A 21,450-nucleotide genomic window follows, 5' to 3' on the forward strand; every position below is an offset into this window, starting at 1 on the left:
AGTGAGTGCGTGCGAGTGTGCAAGTGCGTGCATGTCAGTGCGAACATGTGAGTGCACGTATGAATGCGTGCGCGGTGAGTGCGTGTATATGCATGTGAGTGCGTTCCTGTGAGCAAGTGAGTGTGCATGCGTGTGACAGCGTGAGCGCAAGTGAATGAATGAGTTTGTGTGGATTCATGTGCCTGTATGTGTACGGCTAAACGTCTGATTGTACACGTTTGTGTGTGTGTGGTGTCTTTGATTGTGCACAGGTATGTCTCTGTGTGTGTGTGTCTGCCTGAACATTTGATTGTCCGAGCATGTGTGTCTTCTGTCTAATTTTTGTGTTATGAATCCTCAGGTGCTGGGCAAGGACCACCCCGATGTGGCAAAGCAGCTGAATAACCTGGCGCTGCTGTGCCAGAATCAGGGCAAGTATGAGGAGGTGGAGTATTACTACGAACGGGCCTTGGAGATCTACCAGACCAAGCTGGGATCAGAGGATCCCAATGTGGCCAAGACAAAGAATAATCTGGTGAGAAATGCAGCTGGGCACAGTGCTCCAGAGAGGAGAAGGGCTTTGCAAATGTCATGTCTTTACGTAATGGGTCCTACCCCGTTGAGTGTCAGCAGGCTGTTTGACCACAGGGGCGGGTAATAAATGCTGACCTTGCGGACAACACCCCCATCCCAAGAGCATTAAAAAGAAAATTAAGTGGCTGAATTTTCTCCCTCTCACCCAGAGGCGTTAAGAACACTTGTAGCAGCACATGGCAAATCAGGGAACCCGTCACAGATTGGGCAACACTGCTGACAGCTCTTAGTCAGTATGACTCTGTCTTACACTGGCCAACTGAGCAGGCAAGGGATGGCCAGCTCATAGTCTTCAAGCCGAAATGGGCAGATCTCCGAGGGCTGTATTAGAATTGTCGCTAAAGGAGGCAGGAGCAGAGCCGGGAGGAGACTAAACAGCGCGTGTTAACGAGCTCAGTTGCCCGTTGTGTATTCTGAACTGGCAGAACGGGTCGGGGGTGAGCGGCAAGGCGGGATAGCGGCCGTCACATTTAACATTGAAAACATTGTAAACTCCAGCCCCTAGAACGAGAGACACGAGTTTAACTTCCAACCTGGAAAATCTAAATCTAATGATTAATCCGATCTGGGATAAAAAGCCCGTCTCGGGAACGGTGACCATGAAACTAGTGGATCGCTATAAAAACCCACCTGCTTCGCTATTGCCCCTTTAGGGAAGGAAATCTGCCATCCTTACCCGGTCTGGCCTACATGTGACTCCAGACCCCACAGCAATATTGACCCTGAATGCCCCTCTGAAATGGCTGAGCGAGACACTCCATTGTATTCGAGAAGACACCTCACTACCACCTTCTTGAGGGCAATTAGAGGTGGGCAACAAATGACAGCAATGCGGCTGTGCTGTGAATACATGAAGAAAGGTGTGAAGATTGAAAAGAGATGGGATTAAAGAAATCACCAATTAGAAGACTGCAAGCTAATATTTTTTTAAGTGCGTTTGGACTGTATGGAGGAACAGAACACCGAGGGTGATGAAAGGTTTCAGGTGAAGACTCATGGAAGCACGGGTTGGAGTAAAAGATGATGCACGGAGCCTTGGTTTCAATGGAGCCTGCAGGGAAAGGAGGAGGAAGACGGGGCATTTGCAGCTTAGGACAAACTTCAGAGAATGTTAGTGACGGCCCTAATTGCCCTCAAGCAAGGGGTGGTGAGTCGCCTTCTTGAATACAGCTGAATGTCTCGCTCGGGGCAACTTCAGAGGGGCAGCTAAGGGTCAGCCACATTGCTGTGGGTTCTGGAGTCACGTGTAGGCCAGACCGGGTAAGGGCGGCAGATTTCCCTCCCCTAAAGGGGACATTAGTCAACCGGACGGTTTAGTGACAGTCATATCGTTAGAGATGTGAGGAGTTGCATTGGAAACGGCATTTGCCTCGTAAATAGAAAATGGGCTGCAGAGTGCGTCAATGAGATGACCCTGAGCTCTGTACTTTCACCTTCTCTCTTCTAGGCTTCCTGTTACCTCAAGCAAGGCAAATACAGGCAGGCTGAGGCTCTGTACAAAGAGATCCTAACACGGGCACACGAGAGGGAGTTTGGTTCTGTCAATGGTGAGTGAAACATTTCAACTGAACTATTCCTCAGCAAGACCCCTTCCCCCCCCACCCCAGAATAACAAGTACTCATTTATCAAAGAGGCTGATGGTCGCATTGGGTGACTACCATTTTTAATAAGCACGAAGTGGCAGGCATAAAGGTTTATAATAGCAGGGGGCCATTGTCATATTATGTAAGATCTTGGGAAGACGAAAGAATAAGAGAACCACCATCGAGCTAACTGCTTCCTTAACCCTTCTAACCCGTAACAGTAACTCAACTTTAATGCTCCTTTGTTTTGACGAGAAATGTTGAAAAGAACTTGGGGGCGATTCTCCGCTCCACGGACCAAGTGCCCGTGGCGTCGCGAACGCCGGTGCGAGCAGGGCCCGGGCACGACCTATTCTGGCCCCCACAGGGGATCAGCACGGCGCTGGAGTGCTTCACGCCACTCCAGCGTCCCTACGTGGCACCAAATGTGCGCCGCGCCAACCCACGCATGCGCAGCTGGGGCAGCTCAATCCTGTGCATGCGCAGTTGGGTCGCGCCATCCTGCGCATGCACGGGGAACTTCTTACGCGCGCCGGCCCCGACGCAATATGGCGTGTGTATTCCGGGGCCGGCAGCGGCGGAATGTAGGCCTGGGGGGGGGGGGGGGGGTGGAGGAGTAGGCCGGCCTGCCGATCAGTGGGTCCCGATCGCAGGCCAGACCCCTTTCCTTCGGAGGCCCCCCCCCCTCACAAGGCCGTCCCCCGAGAGTTCCCGCAGAGTTCCCGCCGGCAGCGACCAGGGGTGGACCCTGTCATGTCGGAGCGGCCGCTCGGCCCATTCGGGCCGGAGAATCCCCGTTTGCGGCGATTCTCCGAGTGGCCCGGCACGATTCGCGCGGCGCTGGTTTCGGGGCGGGTGGGAGAATCGCGTGCGGGGGTCGGGGTGGCGTGGCACAATTCGCATGGGGCCCCAGCGATACTCCCACCCGGCGTGGGTGGGGGGAGAATACCGCCCCTTAACTCCGGTTTACTTATTAGACCTTATGGGAAATTCTTCTTGGCTTAATGTTGTTGCACTTGAAATTGCCATTTTCAGTAATGCAACTGGGTCGTTAAGTTGTGGTTAGCACCGTGGCTTCACAGCGCCAGGTTCGATTCCCGCTTGGGTCACTGTCAGTGCGGAGTCTGCACGTTCTCCCCGTGTCTGCGTGGGTTTCCCCCGGGTGCTCCGGTTTCCTCCCACAAGTCCCGAAAGACATGCTTGTTAGGTGAATTGGACATTCTGAATTCTCCTTCAGTGTACCCGAACAGGCGCCGGAGTGTGGCGACTAGGGGCTTTTCACAGTAACTTCATTGCAGTGTTAATGTAAGCCTACTTGTGACAATAGTAAAGATTTTTTTTTTTTAAGTGAGGAATTTGATTTGATTTATTATTATCACATGTATTAGTATATAGTGAAAAGTATTGTTTCTTGCATGCTTGACAAGCAAGAATTACTACTTGTCTTGCCCCCTTGCGTCATCAATCCTAGGCAGGGCCCTGAGGGATGTCACTGGGTGAAGCATCGTACGAGTTAAGTGCAGCTTGAAAGCTGAAGGAAAGTGGGGATAATGTTGAATGTGTTCTTGTTTCCCCCTGCAGGTGACCACAGACAGGTGTGGATGAACACGGAGGACGGCGATGATTCAAACAAGGTAATGACCACACGTCCATCGCAGTATTCGGCCTCCAAGCTGTTTATTTTCCCCCATTGCAGTCAGTGTAAGCAACGCCATGGGAGACCGGTTGGTATCTATCAAAGAAAGCAAATAGCAAATAAAGGCACAAATGCTCCAAAGCTGAAATAAAGAAAAGAAAATTCTGCAATTAGCAAAGATGGGAAAGAGTGTTGGGAGTCAACCTTTTTTTTGTGATAGTTTTCTGTTTCGATCCTCGCCCCCACCGCCTCACTTTTTCAGGCGCGATGTGCAGTTCCCGAACGTCTTGCTGTTCGGTTCTCTCTTTCTCTGGTGTGTGGTTTTTTTTTTTTTGCCTCTATTGGTTTATTTTCACGTTCCTTCTTTTTCACTTGGAATTTTGGACTTTTACCCATCTTTGGGCGCTACCTCTTTCCCACAGTCTGAGCATTTTTCCCATCAGCGCCACAGGGCGGAACATTTTCGCCTGCCGCAGAAAAATGAGCTGTTTAGCGAATTCTGTACGCAACAGCCAGCCACGGCGGCACAGTGGTTAGCACTGCGGCCTCACAGCACCAGGGTCCCGGGTTCGATTCCCAGCTTGGTTCACTGTCTGTGCGTTCTCCCCGTGTGCGCGTGGGTTTCCTCCGAGTGCTCCGGTTTCCTCCCACAGTCCAAAGACGTGCAGGTTAGGTGTGGATTGGCCAGGCTAAAATTGCCCCTTAGTGTCCAAAGGTTAGATGGGTTTACTGCATTATGGGGAGGGGGTGGAGGCATGGGCTTATGTCGTGTGCTCTTTCCAAGAGCCGGTGCAGACTCGATGGGCCGAATGTCCTCCTTCTGCACTGTAAATTCTATGATTGATCCTTTCCTGCCTTTGGATTAATCCCTGCGGGGGTTTCCTTCCATCACAGCAGGCTATCAGGTTTTCCCTTCTCCAAGTCCATTCACTAATGGGAGGGAGAATCCGGAGAAAGAGCCCCAAGCCATTTCAACGGGTTTGAGCAAAGCTAAGTGCTCGGGTAAACGTTCTGGCGGAGAATTGGGAATGGCGAGAATCAAGGTTTCAATGCAGCGCGTCGGGACAAGAGGAATACACTGCTCACCTCAGGATTAAAGTGGGCTTTAATCTGCCTCCTGCCGTACTCTCATTCTACTACTGGTTTTCAACACCAACAAATAGTTTTACATAGAACATATGCTGCAGAAGGCGGCCATTCGGCCCATCGAGTTTGCACCGACCCACTTAAGCCCTCAATTCCACCCTATCCCCGTAACCCAATGACCCCTCCAAACCTTTTTGGACACTAAGGGCAATTTAGCCTGGCCAATCCACCTAACGTGCACGTCTCGGAGGAAACCCACGCAGACACAGGGAGAACGTGCAGACTCCGCACAGACAGTGATCCAGCAGGGAATCGAACCTGGGACCCTGGTGCTGTGAAGCCACAGTGCTAACCACTGTGCTACCATGCTGCCCAAAGGTTTTGAATTGGATTTTTTTTCCAAATTGGCACATTCTTGCGAGCAATCCTGTTTTGAACCCTCAGTATCTTCAAGTATTTTATTTGGTGTCATTGACATGAATGTTTATACCCTCTATCGAGTTGGGTCAGCTAGTCCCTACCAGTGTCCACGGTCAGTCAAGGGGAGCTACAAGAGCAAAGCTTGTACCTGGAGCCAGGCAGTGGGAGGGGATAGTATTGATTGCTCGGGTGTGAGCAGAGTCCAGAACCTGGAACTGAGATAAGGAATTGGCTGAACTGCAAGATACGGAAACAGCGGCGCTGAATGAGACATTGGGTCACTTGGGTCAAAACATCCATTTTTGGACCAGTATCCTTTCAACTTTTTATACATAATTGGGTGCAGCTCTGGTCACTTATGACGCAGGTGTCGTACTTTGGCCAGCGAGGTGGCACAGCAGCGGAGCTGATCCCTAACGTCAGAGGGCTGAACAGTGAGGGAGGAGAAACTAGGACACTTCTTAAGCCTCCAGAGAAGGTGGATGAGGCGGCGGGATGGGCAAGTCCTTGCAGGGGGTAGATGCTCAGCCAAACAGGGCAGGCCAGGAGGGCTACGTTGTCAACCATGATCATAAGGCCAGGGACACAGGTGAGGGGAGAACTTGGGATTGAAAACGTTACCGCTTTATCCCTAAACTCAGTCACAAACTGGCAAGACTCGACGGTCAGCAAGCACCGAAACGTACCCGGCATCGGATTCGGAGTCAGCAGTAAACGAGTGATTCGGTTTCAATTCCCACTCTGCAATACCTTGAGCATTTTGCAAAATGTTTGGCCGGGCGCTGGGCTCTTTCTCCGATGCAGTGTGGTTTTGCTGTTTGCACCGTGCTCTTTTGTAAAGCCTGACTCTTCATCCACAGCTCGATGACGTGGAAAGGTTTTGTACACAAGTGCCCTTTTTAATATTTCAAACAAAGAAGGTTTCCTCCTTGTCGCCCCCTCGTCCGGATTGTGTTTTCCATGTGGATGTCAACAGGCAAAAGCCTCCCGGAAGACTGGCCAGCGTCACTAAGATTTGTACCGTGGTCGACCCGCGACTATTTATACTTCTGTTTTGTGTGTGTCTGAATTCTTGGTGCTCTTCAAAGTGAGAGCTGTCGGTATTGGGAATGGGGCACTGTCCATTTTGTACACAAATGTAACACTCCCCAAACCTGGTGGCACCTGGTTAGATACAGTCCTAACCTCTGTAAAGTTTCCTTTTACTGCCCAGTCCATCCTATTTCACCGCACTGGCTGTTGTTTCACTGAGAGACTGGTGTACTGCAGGACCCCATGCACAAGGAACTGGTTTAAGATTTCATTCGCACTGGCAGCACAGTGACCACAGCTGTTAGCACTGCTGCCTCACGGCGCCAGGGACCCGGGTTCGATACCCGGCTTGGGTCACTGTCTGTGCGGAGTCTGCACGTTCTCCCCATGTGTGCGTGGGTTTCCTCCGGGTGCTCCGGTTTCCTCCCACAGTCCAAAGGTGTGCAGGTTAGGTGGATTGGCCGTGATAAATTGGCCCTGGTTGTGGGGATGGGGCAGGGGAGTGGGCCTAGACGGGGTACTCTGTCAGAGGGTCGGTGCAGGCTCGATGGGTTGAATGGCCTCCTTCTGCACTGTGGGAATTCTAGGTTCTATGGCTGCTTCCACCTGGAGACGTCCATCCTCTTGGTTAGAGCTAAACCGATACCCAGGGTCGGGAGGTTAGTCTCCAGCCAGCCACTCCCGCCCATACCCAGCCACTGCTGCCCCTTCCCAGCCACTGCTGCCCATACCCAGCCACTCCCGCCCCTACCCAGCCACTGCTGCCCCTACCCAGCCACTGCTGCCCCTACCCAGCCACTGCTGCCCCTACCCAGCCACTGCCGCCCATACCCAGCCACTGCCGCCCATACCCAGCCACTGCTGCCCATACCCAGCCACTGCTGCCCATACCCAGCCACTGCTGCCCATACCCAGCCACTCCCGCCCATACCCAGGGTCGAGAGGTTAGTCTCCAGCCAGCCACTCCCGCCCCTACCCAGCCACTCCCGCCCCTACCCAGCCACTGCGGCCCCTACCCAGCCACTGCCGCCCATACCCAGCCACTGCTGCCCATACCCAGCCACTGCCGCCCATACCCAGCCACTGCTGCCCCTACCCAGCCACTGCCGCCCATACCCAGCCACTGCCGCCCATACCCAGGGTCGAGAGGTTAGTCTCCATCCAGCCACTCCCGCCCATATCCAGGGTCGAGAGGTTAGTCTCCAGCCAGCCACTCCCGCCCATACCCAGGGTCGAGAGGTTAGTCTCCAGCCAGCCATTGCTTCCAGTCCTCCTCTCCCACCATGGACTCTGTTTATTGGTTTCCCCAATGTTAGAAAATCTCTGCTGGTCCCCTGATTCTCTGGCAGGGCTGGTAAGATCCACAACCCCTGTGTGAGCTGTTTTAGCGGGGTTGTAGCTGGGTTGTTAGGGGTTGTTAGGGGGGTTGTGGCTGGGTTGTAGCGGGATTGTAGCTGGGTTGTAGCGGGATTGTAGCTGGGTTGTAGCTGGGTTGTAGTTGGGCTGTAGCGGGGTTGTAGCTGGGCTGTAGCTGGGTTGTAGCTGGGCTGTAGCTGGGTTGTAGCTGGGTTGTAGCTGGGCTGTAGCGGGGTTGCGGCGGGGTTGTAGCTGGGTTGTAGCTGGGCTGTAGCTGGGTTGTAGCTGGGTTGTAGCTGGGCTGTAGCGGGGTTGCGGCGGGGTTGTAGCTGGGTTGTAACGGGGCTGTAGCTGGGTTGTAGCTGGGTTGTAGTTGGGCTGTAGCTGGGCTGTAGTTGGGCTGTAGCTGGGTTGTAGCGGGGCTGTAGCTGGGTTGTAGCTTGGTTGTAGTTGGGCTGTAGCTGGGCTGTAGTTGGGCTGTAGCTGGGTTGTAGCTGAGTTGTAGCTGGGTGTCTGCCCTGTCCATTATGTCTGGGATGCTGCAGTCCACACAAACGGTATTCATCTGTTATTTTCCATCCTAAATCCCCTCCTCCTCCCTGAGGGTTTTGATTGCAGATCTACTCTCACAAGTCACAGGGGACCCTTTCCTCTACTTACCCGACTGGCTAGTTCTGTATTGGAGTCCGGCTGCTGTGCCAGGCGACTGTTCTACGAGGGCCGCATCGCAACCAACCCTGATTCCACCCGTGATCCAGTTCATAGCAGGACTGTCTCGAGGGGCTGAATGGCCTCTTCTTCCTTTTTCCAGTCTTTTCTCCACCTAAGCCTCTGTGCTCTTTTCAAGAGGGTCACAGTTTGGCGATTGGAGACAGTGGCTGACTTCTCTCCTCCCTCCCGCCCTCCCTGCAGCCAGGAGGCTCTGAGGCCGGTTGCAACATTCCTGCAGAGAGCCAGGTTGGGATTAGCAGGATCGGATCTGTTGCAACATTCCCGCAGAGAGCCAGGTTGGGATCAGCGGGATCAGATCTGTTGCAACATTCCCGCAGAGAGCCAGGTTGGGATTAGCGGGATCAGATCTGTTGCAACATTCCCGCAGTGAGCCAGGTTGGGATTAGCGGGATCAGATCTGTTGCAACATTCCCGCAGTGAGCCAGGTTGGGATTAGCGGGATCAGATCTGTTGCAACGTTCCCGCAGAGAGCCAGGTTGGGATTAGCGGGATCAGATCTGTTGCAATGTTCCCGCAGTGAGCCAGGTTGGGATTAGCGGGATCAGATCTGTTGCAACATTCCCTCAGTGAGCCAGGTTGGGATTAGCGGGATCAGATCTGTTGCAACATTCACGCAGTGAGGCAGGTTGGGATTAGCGGGATCAGATCTGTTGCAACATTCCGGCAGTGAGGCAGGTTGGGATTAGCGGGATCAGATCTGTTGCAACATTCCCGCAGTGAGGCAGGTTGGGATTAGCGGGATCAGATCTGTTGCAACATTCCGGCAGTGAGGCAGGTTGGGATCAGCAGGATCAGATCTGTTGCAATGTTCCCGCAGTGAGCCAGGTTGGGATTAGCGGGATCAGATCTGTTGCAACGTTCCCGCAGTGAGCCAGGTTGGGATCAGCAGGATCAGATCTGTTGCAATGTTCCCGCAGTGAGCCAGGTTGGGATTAGCGGGATCAGATCTGTTGCAACATTCCCGCAGTGAGCCAGGTTGGGATCAGCAGGATCAGATCTGTTGCAACATTCCCGCAGTGAGCCAGGTTGGGATTAGCGGGATCAGATCTGTTGCAACATTCCCGCAGTGAGCCAGGTTGGGATCAGCAGGATCAGATCTGTTGCAACATTCCCGCAGTGAGCCAGGTTGGGATTAGCGGGATCAGATCTGTTGCAACATTCCCGCAGTGAGCCAGGTTGGGATCAGCAGCGCTCAGCACAGACCAGGGATCAGATCTGTAAATCTGAGCATCCCACCGGCCTGGCGCAGTTAGCCGCTGGAGTGAGCTGGACACTAATGGTTGGGTTGAGTTGGGTTGGCGCAGCGCAGCCCCATTATAAAGCTCCTTGTTGTACTCGGGTTACTCAACATTGTCCACTGGAAGCTACACAAGGTTTCCAGCAGGAGCTGGAATGGGCAGAAGCGCTCTAGTCGTTGCTGTGATAGTCGATGTAATCTAACTGCATTTTCTCTCTTTAGTGCATCCCACCGAGGTGTTTTATGAGCTGCCTTTCTCTCTGCCTGCCTGGCCTCTCCTCTCCTCATCACTGCCTCCCTTTGCTGTGTCTGCACTATTTCTTCTAACCACTCGGGGCTGGCTCCGCTCATGTTTCAGAACCAGACGGGAACCATAAGTGTTTTATTGCGAGCTCGCAGTAAATGGTCCCTGCCGATGCAGGGTCTAGTCAGCCTGGCTACCAATTGTAACAGATGCAGCATTCAGCCATGTTGCTGTCAGGTACACCTTGAGGGCCCCCCTTCTAATTCCTATTTCAGGACATGGGAGTAGGGGAAGAATTTTGTTTCTATCGAGGCCAGCGAGTGACGGGTTAAGGCCCACAGTGTGAGCACTGCTCAAGTTGATGAGTGGGATATCAGATGAGGTAAAATCTTGCATTGGAGACAGTTTAGAGAAAGTTCTTCCTGGGGAAAAGGTGTTTTCGTATGAGGAAACGTTGAGCAGGTTGGACCTCTACTCATTGGGAGTTGAGAAGAATGGGAGGTGGTCTTATTGAAACGTATATGATCCTGGGGGGGGGGGGGGGCTTGACTGGGTGGGTGCTGAGAGGGTGTCTCCTCTTGTGGGGGAATCCAGAACTACGGTGCACAGTTTAAAGATGAGGGGCCTCTTATTTAAGATGGAAATGAGGAGGAATTTCATCGCCCAAGAGGTTAATTGGTCTGTAGAATTGGGTCATTGATTGAATTGAAGGCCGAGTTAGACAGACGGACAGGAGAGTCGAGGGTTACGGGAGAACAGGCAGGAAAATGGAGTTAAGGCCGCAGTCAGGCCAGCTATGATCTAATCGAATGGTGTGAACAGTATTGCTGGGCCAAATGGCCATCCCAGCTCCTATTTCTTCCAACCTTCAACCGTTTGCAGTTGGGAGGTGGGAGGGATGACTCCGGATGGTGAGGAAGTCCAGTTTCGGGATCCTAGGAAAAGTAGGAAGATGGGACATGTCACGGAGCAGGGAGCTGCATATCATTTGGACATGGGGAAGAACATTTTTGGGCAGATTGTCCTCCGCGCTTGGCTGGAGCCAGAGAGGAAACCTGGACCCCGCCTGATCTTCCTCGAGGCCTGGGCGTGCAATCCCTTCCACCCAAATAGGTGCAGTGGGAATTCCGCACAGCAAATTCCAACCTCCGCCTCAGAGATTAGTTTGTTACGTTATGATCCTTCCGCTTCGGATTGAGTTTTTCATTCCCCAGCCGTATCCTGAACCCCAAACTGCACCAAAATCCTCATCGCCAATCAACCCTTCCAAGCTGAGGGAGTACCGATGACGCTGAAGCACAGTCTAACCACTGGCTCCGTACATTTTGGCAGTATTATGGCTCCAATTGAAAACCTTGGGATAATATTTAACAATGATATGTGCTCCGTTGCGGGGTTTATTTTTGGGCATCCTATTTTATTCTGTCTTGCTCAAAACAAAAATGTGAATGGGTTTGTACTAACAGGAGGCCCTTCAAGCCTTTGACCCTTTAACACCATACAGTTGTATCGTGGCAGATCTATATCTCATTTTCTGCACTTTAATACCCTCCCCTCACAGAAATCATTCCATTTCGGTTTGGGCATTTTCCCTGAACCTCCAGCCTCAACAGCATTCTGGGAGAGAGAGTTCCAGATTCCCACAACTCTGCCCGGCAACACCCATGGCCAGCCTGGCTTTCATTTGAAGGCTGTGCAGGATTCCCATTTGGCGAGCTGGTGCAGACACGGTGGGCCGAATGGCCTCCTTCTGCTCCGTCACAATTCTGAGATCCCCCCCCTCCCAGAGGAAATAATTTCTCTCTTATCTCCCCGATAATATCCTTTAATCATCTGAAACAGCTCAATTAGATCGCGTTCTAGGCCTACTGAGAGAATGCGAATGAGTGTTGAATAGAGAGTGTTCAGATTCCCTGATCAAGCCTGCTATCACTTTGTGCAGCCTGTTATCAATGTATACAGCCCCTTATCGCTCTTCTCATTGCTTAATGGATAGTGAGTAGCACTAAAGTGATTAACTTGCTGCTTAGGTAGACAGGACAAACCATATTGCTTGCGGGCCAATGCTTCCAACAAACGTGACCATCCAAACAGTTAATCGCAAGATCAACATTGGCCAGGGTGTAACCCCCATAGGCGTATGCGAAGATATAGGACCTTTTATTAGTGTGAAAGGGAGGGAGTGTGTACTCTGGGTTACTTTTGATAGTATTGGGAAGGATTAAGGGCGCCTCTGGTTATTTGAGATACCTGCTTGGCCAGTCTTAGCGAGTCCCCTTCTGTTTATGCCCCCCCCCCCAGATCCCTGATCCTTTCGCGGTTTGATTTCCACCTCCATTTTGCTCACCAGTTGCACGATTAGTTGCTGAGGAAAGGTTGAGAAAGGATTCACTGGGACATGAAGGAGCCATTCAGCCCCTTGAACTTCTACCTCCATTCAATTAGATCCGTATCTCGGCTTTTTCTTAACTCTCTTTCTCCTATTGTCTCTTCCGCCTTGCTCTCTCTCTCTCCCCTTTCTCTCTGTCACTCATGGGCACACGCTCTCTTTCTTCTCCCTCTCTTTCCTTCCTCCCCCTCGCTCTCTCTCTCTCTTCCTCTCCTGCTGCCAAGGGTGAATGAACGGCTGGGACCCTTTGAAGAGGATTCCCCCTTTTCTTACATTTAGGGCAGACTGACCCATGCAGACAGCTACCGGGAATGCATCGAGCCTTCGGCCTACTGCACCGCCTACAGGTACTCTCACTGCTCTTTCACGTCCGATAGTCGCCTTGCCCTCGACCAAGCAAGCCTTTAAACTCTGACGCAAACAACGGATGCAGTCGAGGGGCTGGAAAGGGTAGGAGGTCAGTTCACATTGTAGCCCCAACCCAGGAGAATGAAGCAGCAACACAGTAATACTTTACATCAGCTGTGACACTCTTGTGTGCTTCTGGCCGGGTTCTCTCCAGGTTGGGGAAGTGTGCTCAAAGGGAAAAGCAATGTCAGAACCTTCCAACCTTCCTCTGTACTGCATCCAGTGTTTATATCCCCTTCGTAGGGAGATTTACCACAACGGCGCTGGGAGTGTGATGTTGTAGATATAACCACGGACTTGAGACACCAATACTGTGTCCAGTACAACAGGGGAGGTTGAGGGGCGGTTTATTAAGTGTTTTTAATAATAATAATTTTTCTTAGCGTCACAAGTAGGCTTACATTAACACTGCAATGCGCTCAGTGGCACAGTGGTTAACAGTGTTGCCTACGGCGCTGAGGACCCAGGTTCGATCCCGGCCCTGGGTCACTGTCCGTGTGGAGTTTGCACATTCTCCCCGTGTCTGCGTGGGTTTCACCCCCACAACCCAAAAAGATGTGCAGGTTAGGTGGATTGGCCAGGCTGAATTGCCCCTTAATTGGGAAAAATAATTGGGAACCCTAAATTTAGAAAAAGAAAAAATAACTGCAATGAAGTTACTGTGAAAAGCCCCTAGTCGCCACATTCCAGCGCCTGTTCGGCATCATGGAAAGTTATGATGATAACTCCGGAAGGACTGTTCCCTCTGGTTGCGAACCGAGTGATGAGAATTCAATTAAAAATTATCACAGGATGTGAGAGCAAAACTTAGTTTTGTTGAGACATTTTGGAGCAAGGAGCAGCTCCTGTCCCACCCCCAGGACGTGACGGCCAAAGGGGGGTGGCCGGGGGGTGGGGGGTCGAGGGTCAACCTGCGAAATCCTTCCCAACACTCGCCAATGGCTGGCGGTGAGAGCGGGAGAGATTCCCTGTCAGCTGAAAGAATCACCGCTCCAGACTACAGCATGCAGGTAAAAGTGCGTGGTGCCATGGCAACTCGGATTCCTGGGCTGGGGGGGCTGGACGGTCGGTGTGGAGCAGCTGACTGCCAACAGCAGGGGCTTCAGTCACTGTTCCGGCTGACATGTATGTATCCGGGGACCCCCCCCCCCCCCAACGCCCTGTCAGCGGTTGTCGTGCTGTGGGTCAGACTCTGGGCAAAGAGCTGCAGTAGGAGAATTGCGCCCACGTCCAGGCAGATGCAGTTGCCAATCCTGCAGAAACCTCCCTCGGCATTCCCGCCTAATTAACCTTCAGTACGGGCCATAGATAAGCCTCTTTTCTCTGGGGTGGGGGGGTGGGTGACATTAGTGAGCAGCTGACACAGGCCCCAGACCACCCGCCGGCGATGCCGCGGCCCCTGCTCAAATCCCCCATTTTGGGGCCGATTCCTTCCCCAGACTCCTCTGACGGAGAGCGGATTCAGTTCTGCCTCAGAGAAGCTTTGGTCCTTTCAGCTCCGTCCAGGCAGGTGATCGCAGAAGAATGGAGCTCTCCAACCAGGTTCCTGGCTGGGTTCATTGAATTCTCTGCTGGGGTTGCACCGTTTATTGGAATTGGGCAGGTCTGGGTCAGTGGCAGTCTATTCTGGACTTCTGAACCCATTGAAGTAAATGGGAGTCCCCTCTTGGGCCCCCATCTGATGGGGAGGAGATGTCAAATTAGAGAGGGGGAGAGAGCGGCCTGTAGGGCAAATTGAACAGTTCTTTCAGAGAGCCAGCACAGACTGGAGGGCACGAATGGGCTCCTCGTGTGCGATTGGATTCTGTAGGCATGCTCAGCCATTGGGAAGCGTAGGATCATTGGAATCGGAAATGAAAACATACACTAATGATATTTCTGTTCTCTTAATTAGAAGCTGGATTTAAACACTGACAGAATCTACCCTTTTCAGTGATACAGCAGGACTGCCAGACGGGGATGGGACCCTGCGGCTGCAAAAGGAAGGGAACGAGATTGTTCTGACCCCCAACAAAGGGCTCCCTGATTCCTTGCTGAAGGTAAAGGTGCCTCCTGGGTAACGCGGCCCCGGTTATACCGAAACCGAGGAGAATTGTTCCCGTTTTGATGCCGTTCCTCCTCCCACCACTCTGACCTCGGACCTACTCACAACCCAAGAGCAGGCCCGGCCGCTGCAGGCTCCAGTGGGGACTTTATTAAATGGGTGGCCAGGCTTCCTGCCTTCGATATTGGTCTTTTCCTCCCGAATGTCCCAGCTGCCCAATCCGCGTAAGGAACAGGAGGGGGCCTTTCAGCCCCTTTAACCTGTTCCCCTGTCAGCTAGAACATGGTTGACCTGCTGTTCAGCTCCATTTAACCTTACAACGCTGACCCATCACAAATCCATCATTCCAGTTCTGACTTTCAATTCTGGGGAGATCTCCACTCACCTGAGGGTCACTCACTCTCCTGGCATCGCCCCCGGCTCAGATTTGAAGGTGCTGCCCCCTTTTGTCAGGACTCTCCTAACCCTAACTAGTTTCTCTCTGTTAACCCTGGGAAATCCTTTAATTATTTTTTTTTAATGTAATTTCCAATTACGGGGCAATTTAGCGTGGCCAATTTACCTACCCTGCACATCTTTGGGTTGTGGGGGCGAGACCCACGCAGTCACGGAGAGAATGTGCAAACTCCACACGGACAGTGACCCAGAGCCGGGATCGCACCCGGGTCCTTGGTGGTGTGAGGCAGCAGTGCTAACCACTGCGCCGTCCACTAATTATTTTTGATAATTAGATGACTGCTTAACCTTCTCTACTCCTCACAATCTGACACTTAACAATTCTGATCACCACACTACCAGAAGGATGAAGATGCTTTGGAGAGGGTACAGAAGCGGTTTACTAGGATGTTGCCTAGGTATGGAGGGCATCAGCTATGAGGAGAGGTTAGATAAACTGGGTCTGTTCTCACTGGAACGACGGAGGTTGAGAGGCGACCTGATTGCGATCTACAAGATTGAGTGGCATAGACAGAGTGGATCGTCAGATGCTCTTTCCTAGGGTAGGAGAGTCGAGTACTAGGGGGCATTGGTTTAAAGTGCGTGGGTAAAAGTTTAGATCAGATGTGCGAGGCAAGTTTTTTACACAGAGGGCGGTAAATATATGGAACGCGCCTGGGGAGGTGGTGGGAGCAGCTACGATAGCGGCATTTAAGGGGCATCTAGACAAAGATCTGACTAGGGTGGGATTGGAAGGATACGGACTCCGCAAGTACAGATGGTTTTAATTTAGGCAGGCACCATGTTCGGCGCAGGCTTGGAGGCCCGAAGGCCTGTTCCTGTGCTGTATTGTTCTTTGTTCACTCTCTAAGCCCACTATCGTTCTGGTGAATATAACAGCAAATTACTGCAGATGCTGGAATCCAAAACAAAAACAGAAAATGCTGGACAATCTCAGCAGCTCTGACAGCCTCTGTGGTGAGAGAGAAGGGAGCTAACGTCTCGAGTCTGGATACTCTTTGTCAAAGCTCCTCATCATTCTGGTGAACCTGCACCGCGCCCCTGCCAAGATCAGTTCTGGGTCCTCTGCTGTTTGTGATTTTCATTAACGACTTGGATGAGGGAGTTGAAGGGTGGGTCAGTAAATTTGCAGATGATACGAAGATTGGTGGAGTTGTGGATAGTGAGGAGGGCTGTTGTCGGCTTCAAAGAGACATAGATAGAATGCAGAGCTGGGCTGAGAAGTGGCAGATGGAGTTTAACCCTGACAAGTGTGAGGTTGTCCATTTTGGAAGGACAAATCTGAATGCGGAATACAGGGTTAATGGTAGGGTTCTTGGCAATGTGGAGGAGCAGAGAGATCTTGGGGTCTATGTTCATTGTTCTTTGAAAGTTGCCACTCAAGTGGATAGAGCTGTGAAGAAGGCCTATGGTGTGCTAGCGTTCATTAGCAGAGGGATTGAATTTAAGAGCCGTGAGGTGATGATGCAGCTGTACAAAACCTTGGTCAGGCCACATTTGGAGTACTGTGAGCAGTTCTGGTCACCTCATTTTAGGAAGGATGTGGAAACTTTGGAAAAGGTGCAAAGGAGATTTACCAGGATGTTGCCTGGAATGGAGAGTAGGTCATACGAGGAAAGATTGAGGGTGCTAGGCCTTTTCTCATTAGAACGGAGAAGGATGAGGGGCGACTTGATAGAGGTTTATAAGATGATCAGGGGAATAGATAGAGTAGACAGTTAGAGACTTTTTCCCCGGGTGGAACACACCATTACAAGGGGACATAAATTTAAGATAAATGGTGGAAGATATAGAGGGGATGTCAGAGGTAGGTTCTTTACCCAGAGAGTAGTGGGGGCATGGAATGCACTGCCTGTGGAAGTAGTTGAGTCGGAAAATTTATGGACCTTCAAGCGGCTATTGGATAGGTACTTGGATTAGGGTAGAATAAGGGAGTGTAGGTTAACTTCTTAAGGGCAGCACGGTAGCATTGTGGATAGCACAATTGCTTCACAGCTCCAGGGTCCCAAGTTCGATTTCGACTTGGGTCACTGTCTGTGTGGAGTCTGCACATCCTCCCCGTGACTGCGTGGGTTTCCTCCGGGTACTCCGGTTTCCTCCCACAGTCCAAAGATGTGCAGGTTGGGTGGATTGGCCATGACAAATTGTCCAAAATTCTATGATTAACCTAGGACAGAAGTTCGGCGCAACATCGTGGGCCGAAGGGCCTGTTCTGTGCTGTATTTCTCTATAATCTATAATCTCTATAATCTCACCTTCCTGAATTGCGTTGCCCAGAATCAACCCAGTATTAGAACAAGAACAAAGAGCAATACAGCACAGGAACAGGCCCTTCGGCCCTCCAAGCCTGCGCCGCGCACCTGTCCTATCTAGACCGTCTGTATACTTCTATTCCCCATCTGTTCACTTGCCTACCCAGATAAGTCTTAAAGGTCGCCAACGTATCTGCCTCAACCTCCTCACTTGGCAGTGCATTACAGGCGCCCTCTGTGTAAAAACTCACACATCTCCACTGAACCTTCCCCCCCCCCTTCACCTTGAACCTTGTATTTGCCATTTCTGCCCTGGGAAAAAGCCTCCAACTGTTCACCTTATCTATACCCCTAATAATTTTATAAACTTATTATCAAGTGTTGAACTGAACTGGACAGCAGGAGGGTGTACTGAGCTGGAGCATTCCAGCTTGTGCGGCAACGTTGACCCTGGTGTCCCTGTAGCAGGAATGGGGAAAACAGTCAGTAGGCCAGCTCCTCATCTCTGTCCAGCGACCACTCCTCTTCCCTGGCTGGAAGGTGGGCAGGTGGAGTTCAGGCTCAGCATTGATGCCCTCCTTGTTGAATAGCCTGGCGGCTCTCCCTGTCAAAGCTTACAAAAGCCTACTCGAGTGACAGTGGGTAGCCCTGTCGCTTCAAAGCGCCAGGGTCCCAGGATCGATTCCCGGCTTGGGGTCACTGTCTGTGCGGAGTCTGCACGTTCTCCCCGTGTCTGCGTGGGTTTCCTCCGGGTGCTCCGGTTTCCTCCCACAAGTCCCGAAAGACGTGCTGTTAGGTGAATTGGACATTCTGAATTCTCCCTCTGTGAACCCGAACAGGCGCCGGAATGTGGCGACTAGGGGCTTTTCACAGTAACTTCATTGCAGTGTTAATGTAAGCCGACTTGTGACACTAATAAAGATTGTTTTATTATAAAGCTGCCAAACGTGCTGGTTAAACGCAACATCTTTCTTTCACCGCCTGCTCACACACTCCCGTTCGTCCGATTAAGAACGTGATCCATTGATTGTGCCCAGGCACGCTGAGGCCAATTTAGTAGCACCCCAACTCCCCCACCCTGACTGCACTGAAACGGGGGGAACTTTCTAATCCACATGCTTCGTCTGGGTTCAAAAGCGAATACATTTTATTGTTAGAAAGTGGCGTCTCGTTTGGAATCGGTAGAACAGTAGGTACACGGTCCTGTTGAATGTTACAGATGTCAACATTTACTGATGTGTGTGCCTTCCTCTTCAGGCACCTGGCAGCACACTCAATGCTCGTCCCTGCAGGCGGCCCTCCCCCTATGACTGCCTGGGCGCCACCGCTGTCATATTTGCGAATGGGCCGGAGGGTTGCGAGGAAGTGAGTATGGGACTAGAATGGAGTGAGGTAAGTACATCGTATATTAACCAATTCAACAGCAAAACAAAACAACCCCCCCCTAGTATCAGGATCCCGACCCTTACTGGGAAGGTGGGAGCCTGCCGGGGCTGGGGTGTCACAAGAGTGTTTTCTGGAGCGATATCATTCCAAGACTTCCACCAGCTCTGTGAATCCCTCGTGATACTGTGGAAAATCTGTGGGGGGTGGGTGGTGAAGTGGGGAAACGCAGTTTGTCCAGTGACCATTATTTTCATCTCCCACTGCTGCAGACGCGGTAATATTTTAATTCCGAAAAGCAGGTGAAGGGCTGCATCCCAAAGTGCAGGACACCAAGGCCGAGAATCCTGGGAGGAGCTGCAGGATAAACAAGAGGGGAACAGATTGGCCGACAGCAAAAAGCCACTGGAATAAAGATAAAAGGAGACAGATCGGCCCATCAAATCCATGCTGGCTCTCTGTGGAGCAATCCAATTACTCCCGTGTGGTCGTCCCCCCCCCCCCCACTCCCACTCTCCATATCCCTACAGATTCATTACCCTCGAGCACCCATCTAATTTCTTTTCCAAGCCATTCAAGGTCTCCGTTTCCACCACCCTCGCAGATAACGGGTTCCAGGTCATTACCATTCGCTGCACAAATGTGTCACGTTCTTGCACGCCTCTATCAAATCCCCCTCAATCTTCCTGGCTTCAAATGTTGATAAACCTACTTCAATAGGAGGTGCAGCAGGGAAATTAGCATCCGGAGGTAAGAACTGTCCCGTCAGGTTACAGGCTTCCTTAGGTAAAGGAGTGGGATTTAATTCTACTCTGAATTAGGTTTTGAAGGAGAGTTAGGAGTTGTTGAGGGGAAAAGTCCCGAGCACAGAGCCAAACACTGGCACCAGTATTAGCCATGGAAAGAAGGAGGCGGCGAGGAAGGCCCGGGGGGGGGGGGGGGGCATTAATTTTCCATGAGGGCTAAGGGGAAATAGATAGACAAGCGAGATGTTGGTTGAAATTAGATTTCCACCATTTCATTGACAAGAAAGGCGTAGACTGGGGCAGTGATTCAGTCATTGCATTTCGAGAGCTGGGGATGTGTCCTGAAGGATTGTGTCTAGAGAGGATGTAGCAGTAACGGAAAGGCTGGGGATGTGTCCTGAAGGATTGTGTCTAGAGAGGATGTAGCAGTAACGGAGAGGCTGGGGATGTGTCCTGAAGGATGGTGTCTAGAGAGGATGTAGAATAACGGAGAGGCTGGGGATGTTTCATGAAGGATGGTGTCCAGAGAGGATGCAGCAGTAACGGAGAGACTGGGGATGAGTGGGACTCGTTGATTTAACGTCAGCCGTGACTCAGCTGGGTAGTTACTCTCTGAGGCTGAAGGTTGCAAGTTCAAATCCCATTCCAGCACAAAGAAAGGCAGGTCTGGCGCCCCCAGAGGGAGAGCTGCACCGTCAGAGGGTGCTGCCTCCACAGGTAAAACATGTTAAAGCCAGTGCCCGCTCTTGTGGACGGTAAAAGTTGACGTGACCCAGTTTCTTTTTTTTACAAATTTAGAGTACCCAATTCATTTTTTTCCAATTAAGGGCCAATCCACCTACCCTGCACATCTTTGGGTTGTGGGTGCGAAACCCACGCAGACACGGGGAGAATGTGCAAACTCCACATGGACAGTGACCCTGGGCCGGGATCGAACCTGGGACCTCGGCGCCGTGAGGTCGCAGTGCTAACTGCCATGTGAGAGTACCTTTAAGAAATGGGTGTGTATATAAATATCTGCAGTGAGAGTACCTTTAAGAAATGGGTGTTTATGACTGCAGTGATGTCAGAGAGTGGGTGGAGCTGGGCTGTGTCAGCTTTTTACTTTCGTTTTAGGCTGTCTGCTGCCGGGTGTGTTTTAGTTTCATTTTCAGTGTTGGAGCTGGAGCCAGACAGAGCAGGTGTACTGCTGTTCTCTCTGCCATGAAAAGACTATCTCTTGATCATTTGGTGAATTCAGAATTATAAATGTTCTCTGTAGTGAAGGTAAACCTAATGTGCTTCTGTTAAAGGTTATGTTTTTTTGTCTTCTGGATGTTAAAAGGACAGCGTACGCATTGCTTAGTGTTGTAGTCTTTGAGGGTTGTATTTGAATTGATGGTTGCTGAGATGTTCACTATGTTTTAAAAAGGTTAACGTGAGTTCATAGGATAAACATTGTTTTGCTTTAAAAAATACTTTTCCATTTCTGCTGTACCACACCTGTAGAGTGGGCCGTGTGCTGCCCATACCACAATCTGTTAAAAGTTGTCGGGCAGGTGAACGCCATGATACACTTTGGGGTTCTCTAAACCCTGGCCCATAACATAACCCACTGTGCCACCATGCTGCCCCAGTGAGCCAGTTTCAGGGACGAGCAGGGGAGTTACCCCTGGTGACCTGGGCCGACATGCGGCCCCTCAATCCGCGTCACAAAAACAGACGATCTGGTCATGGCCTCAGCTGCATCTTGGGATCTTGCTGTGCACGAATTGGCTGCCCTGGTTCCCACATCAACAACAGTGACCACGCTTCAAAAAGTACCTCGTTGGTTGGAAGGTGCTTGGAGATGCCAGAGATCACGAATGGCGCTCTATAAATGCAGGGTTTTCT

At 51.5% G+C, this 21,450-nt stretch overlaps 1 protein-coding gene across 17 annotated transcripts in view; it reads left to right on the forward strand.

The window, feature by feature from the left end:
• Positions 1–21,450, forward strand: part of klc3 (kinesin light chain 3) — an 84,242-nt gene that overhangs the window by 56,204 nt on the left and 6,588 nt on the right. For 14 of the 17 annotated variants that reach the window (XR_005458894.1, XM_038785774.1, XM_038785781.1 and 11 more), the window contains 6 exons: positions 341–514; positions 2,021–2,120; positions 3,739–3,791; positions 12,569–12,636; positions 14,631–14,736; positions 18,707–18,841. Coding sequence is in view for 15 of the 17 variants with exons in the window: in XM_038785774.1 (XP_038641702.1) it covers positions 341–514; positions 2,021–2,120; positions 3,739–3,791; positions 12,569–12,636; positions 14,631–14,736; positions 18,707–18,841 (636 nt within the window). In the remaining 2 variants the exon portion in view is untranslated. Of the gene's footprint in view, positions 1–340; positions 515–2,020; positions 2,121–3,738; positions 3,792–9,878; positions 10,429–12,568; positions 12,637–14,591; positions 14,737–18,706; positions 18,842–21,450 lie in introns of those variants that run through there. The other 3 variants (XR_005458895.1, XM_038785786.1, XM_038785785.1) reach the window with 3 other exon arrangements.

The sequence above is a fragment of the Scyliorhinus canicula genome, chromosome 27 (genome assembly GCF_902713615.1).
Source record: "Scyliorhinus canicula chromosome 27, sScyCan1.1, whole genome shotgun sequence".
In the NCBI taxonomy this organism is placed as follows: Eukaryota; Metazoa; Chordata; class Chondrichthyes; order Carcharhiniformes; family Scyliorhinidae; genus Scyliorhinus; species Scyliorhinus canicula.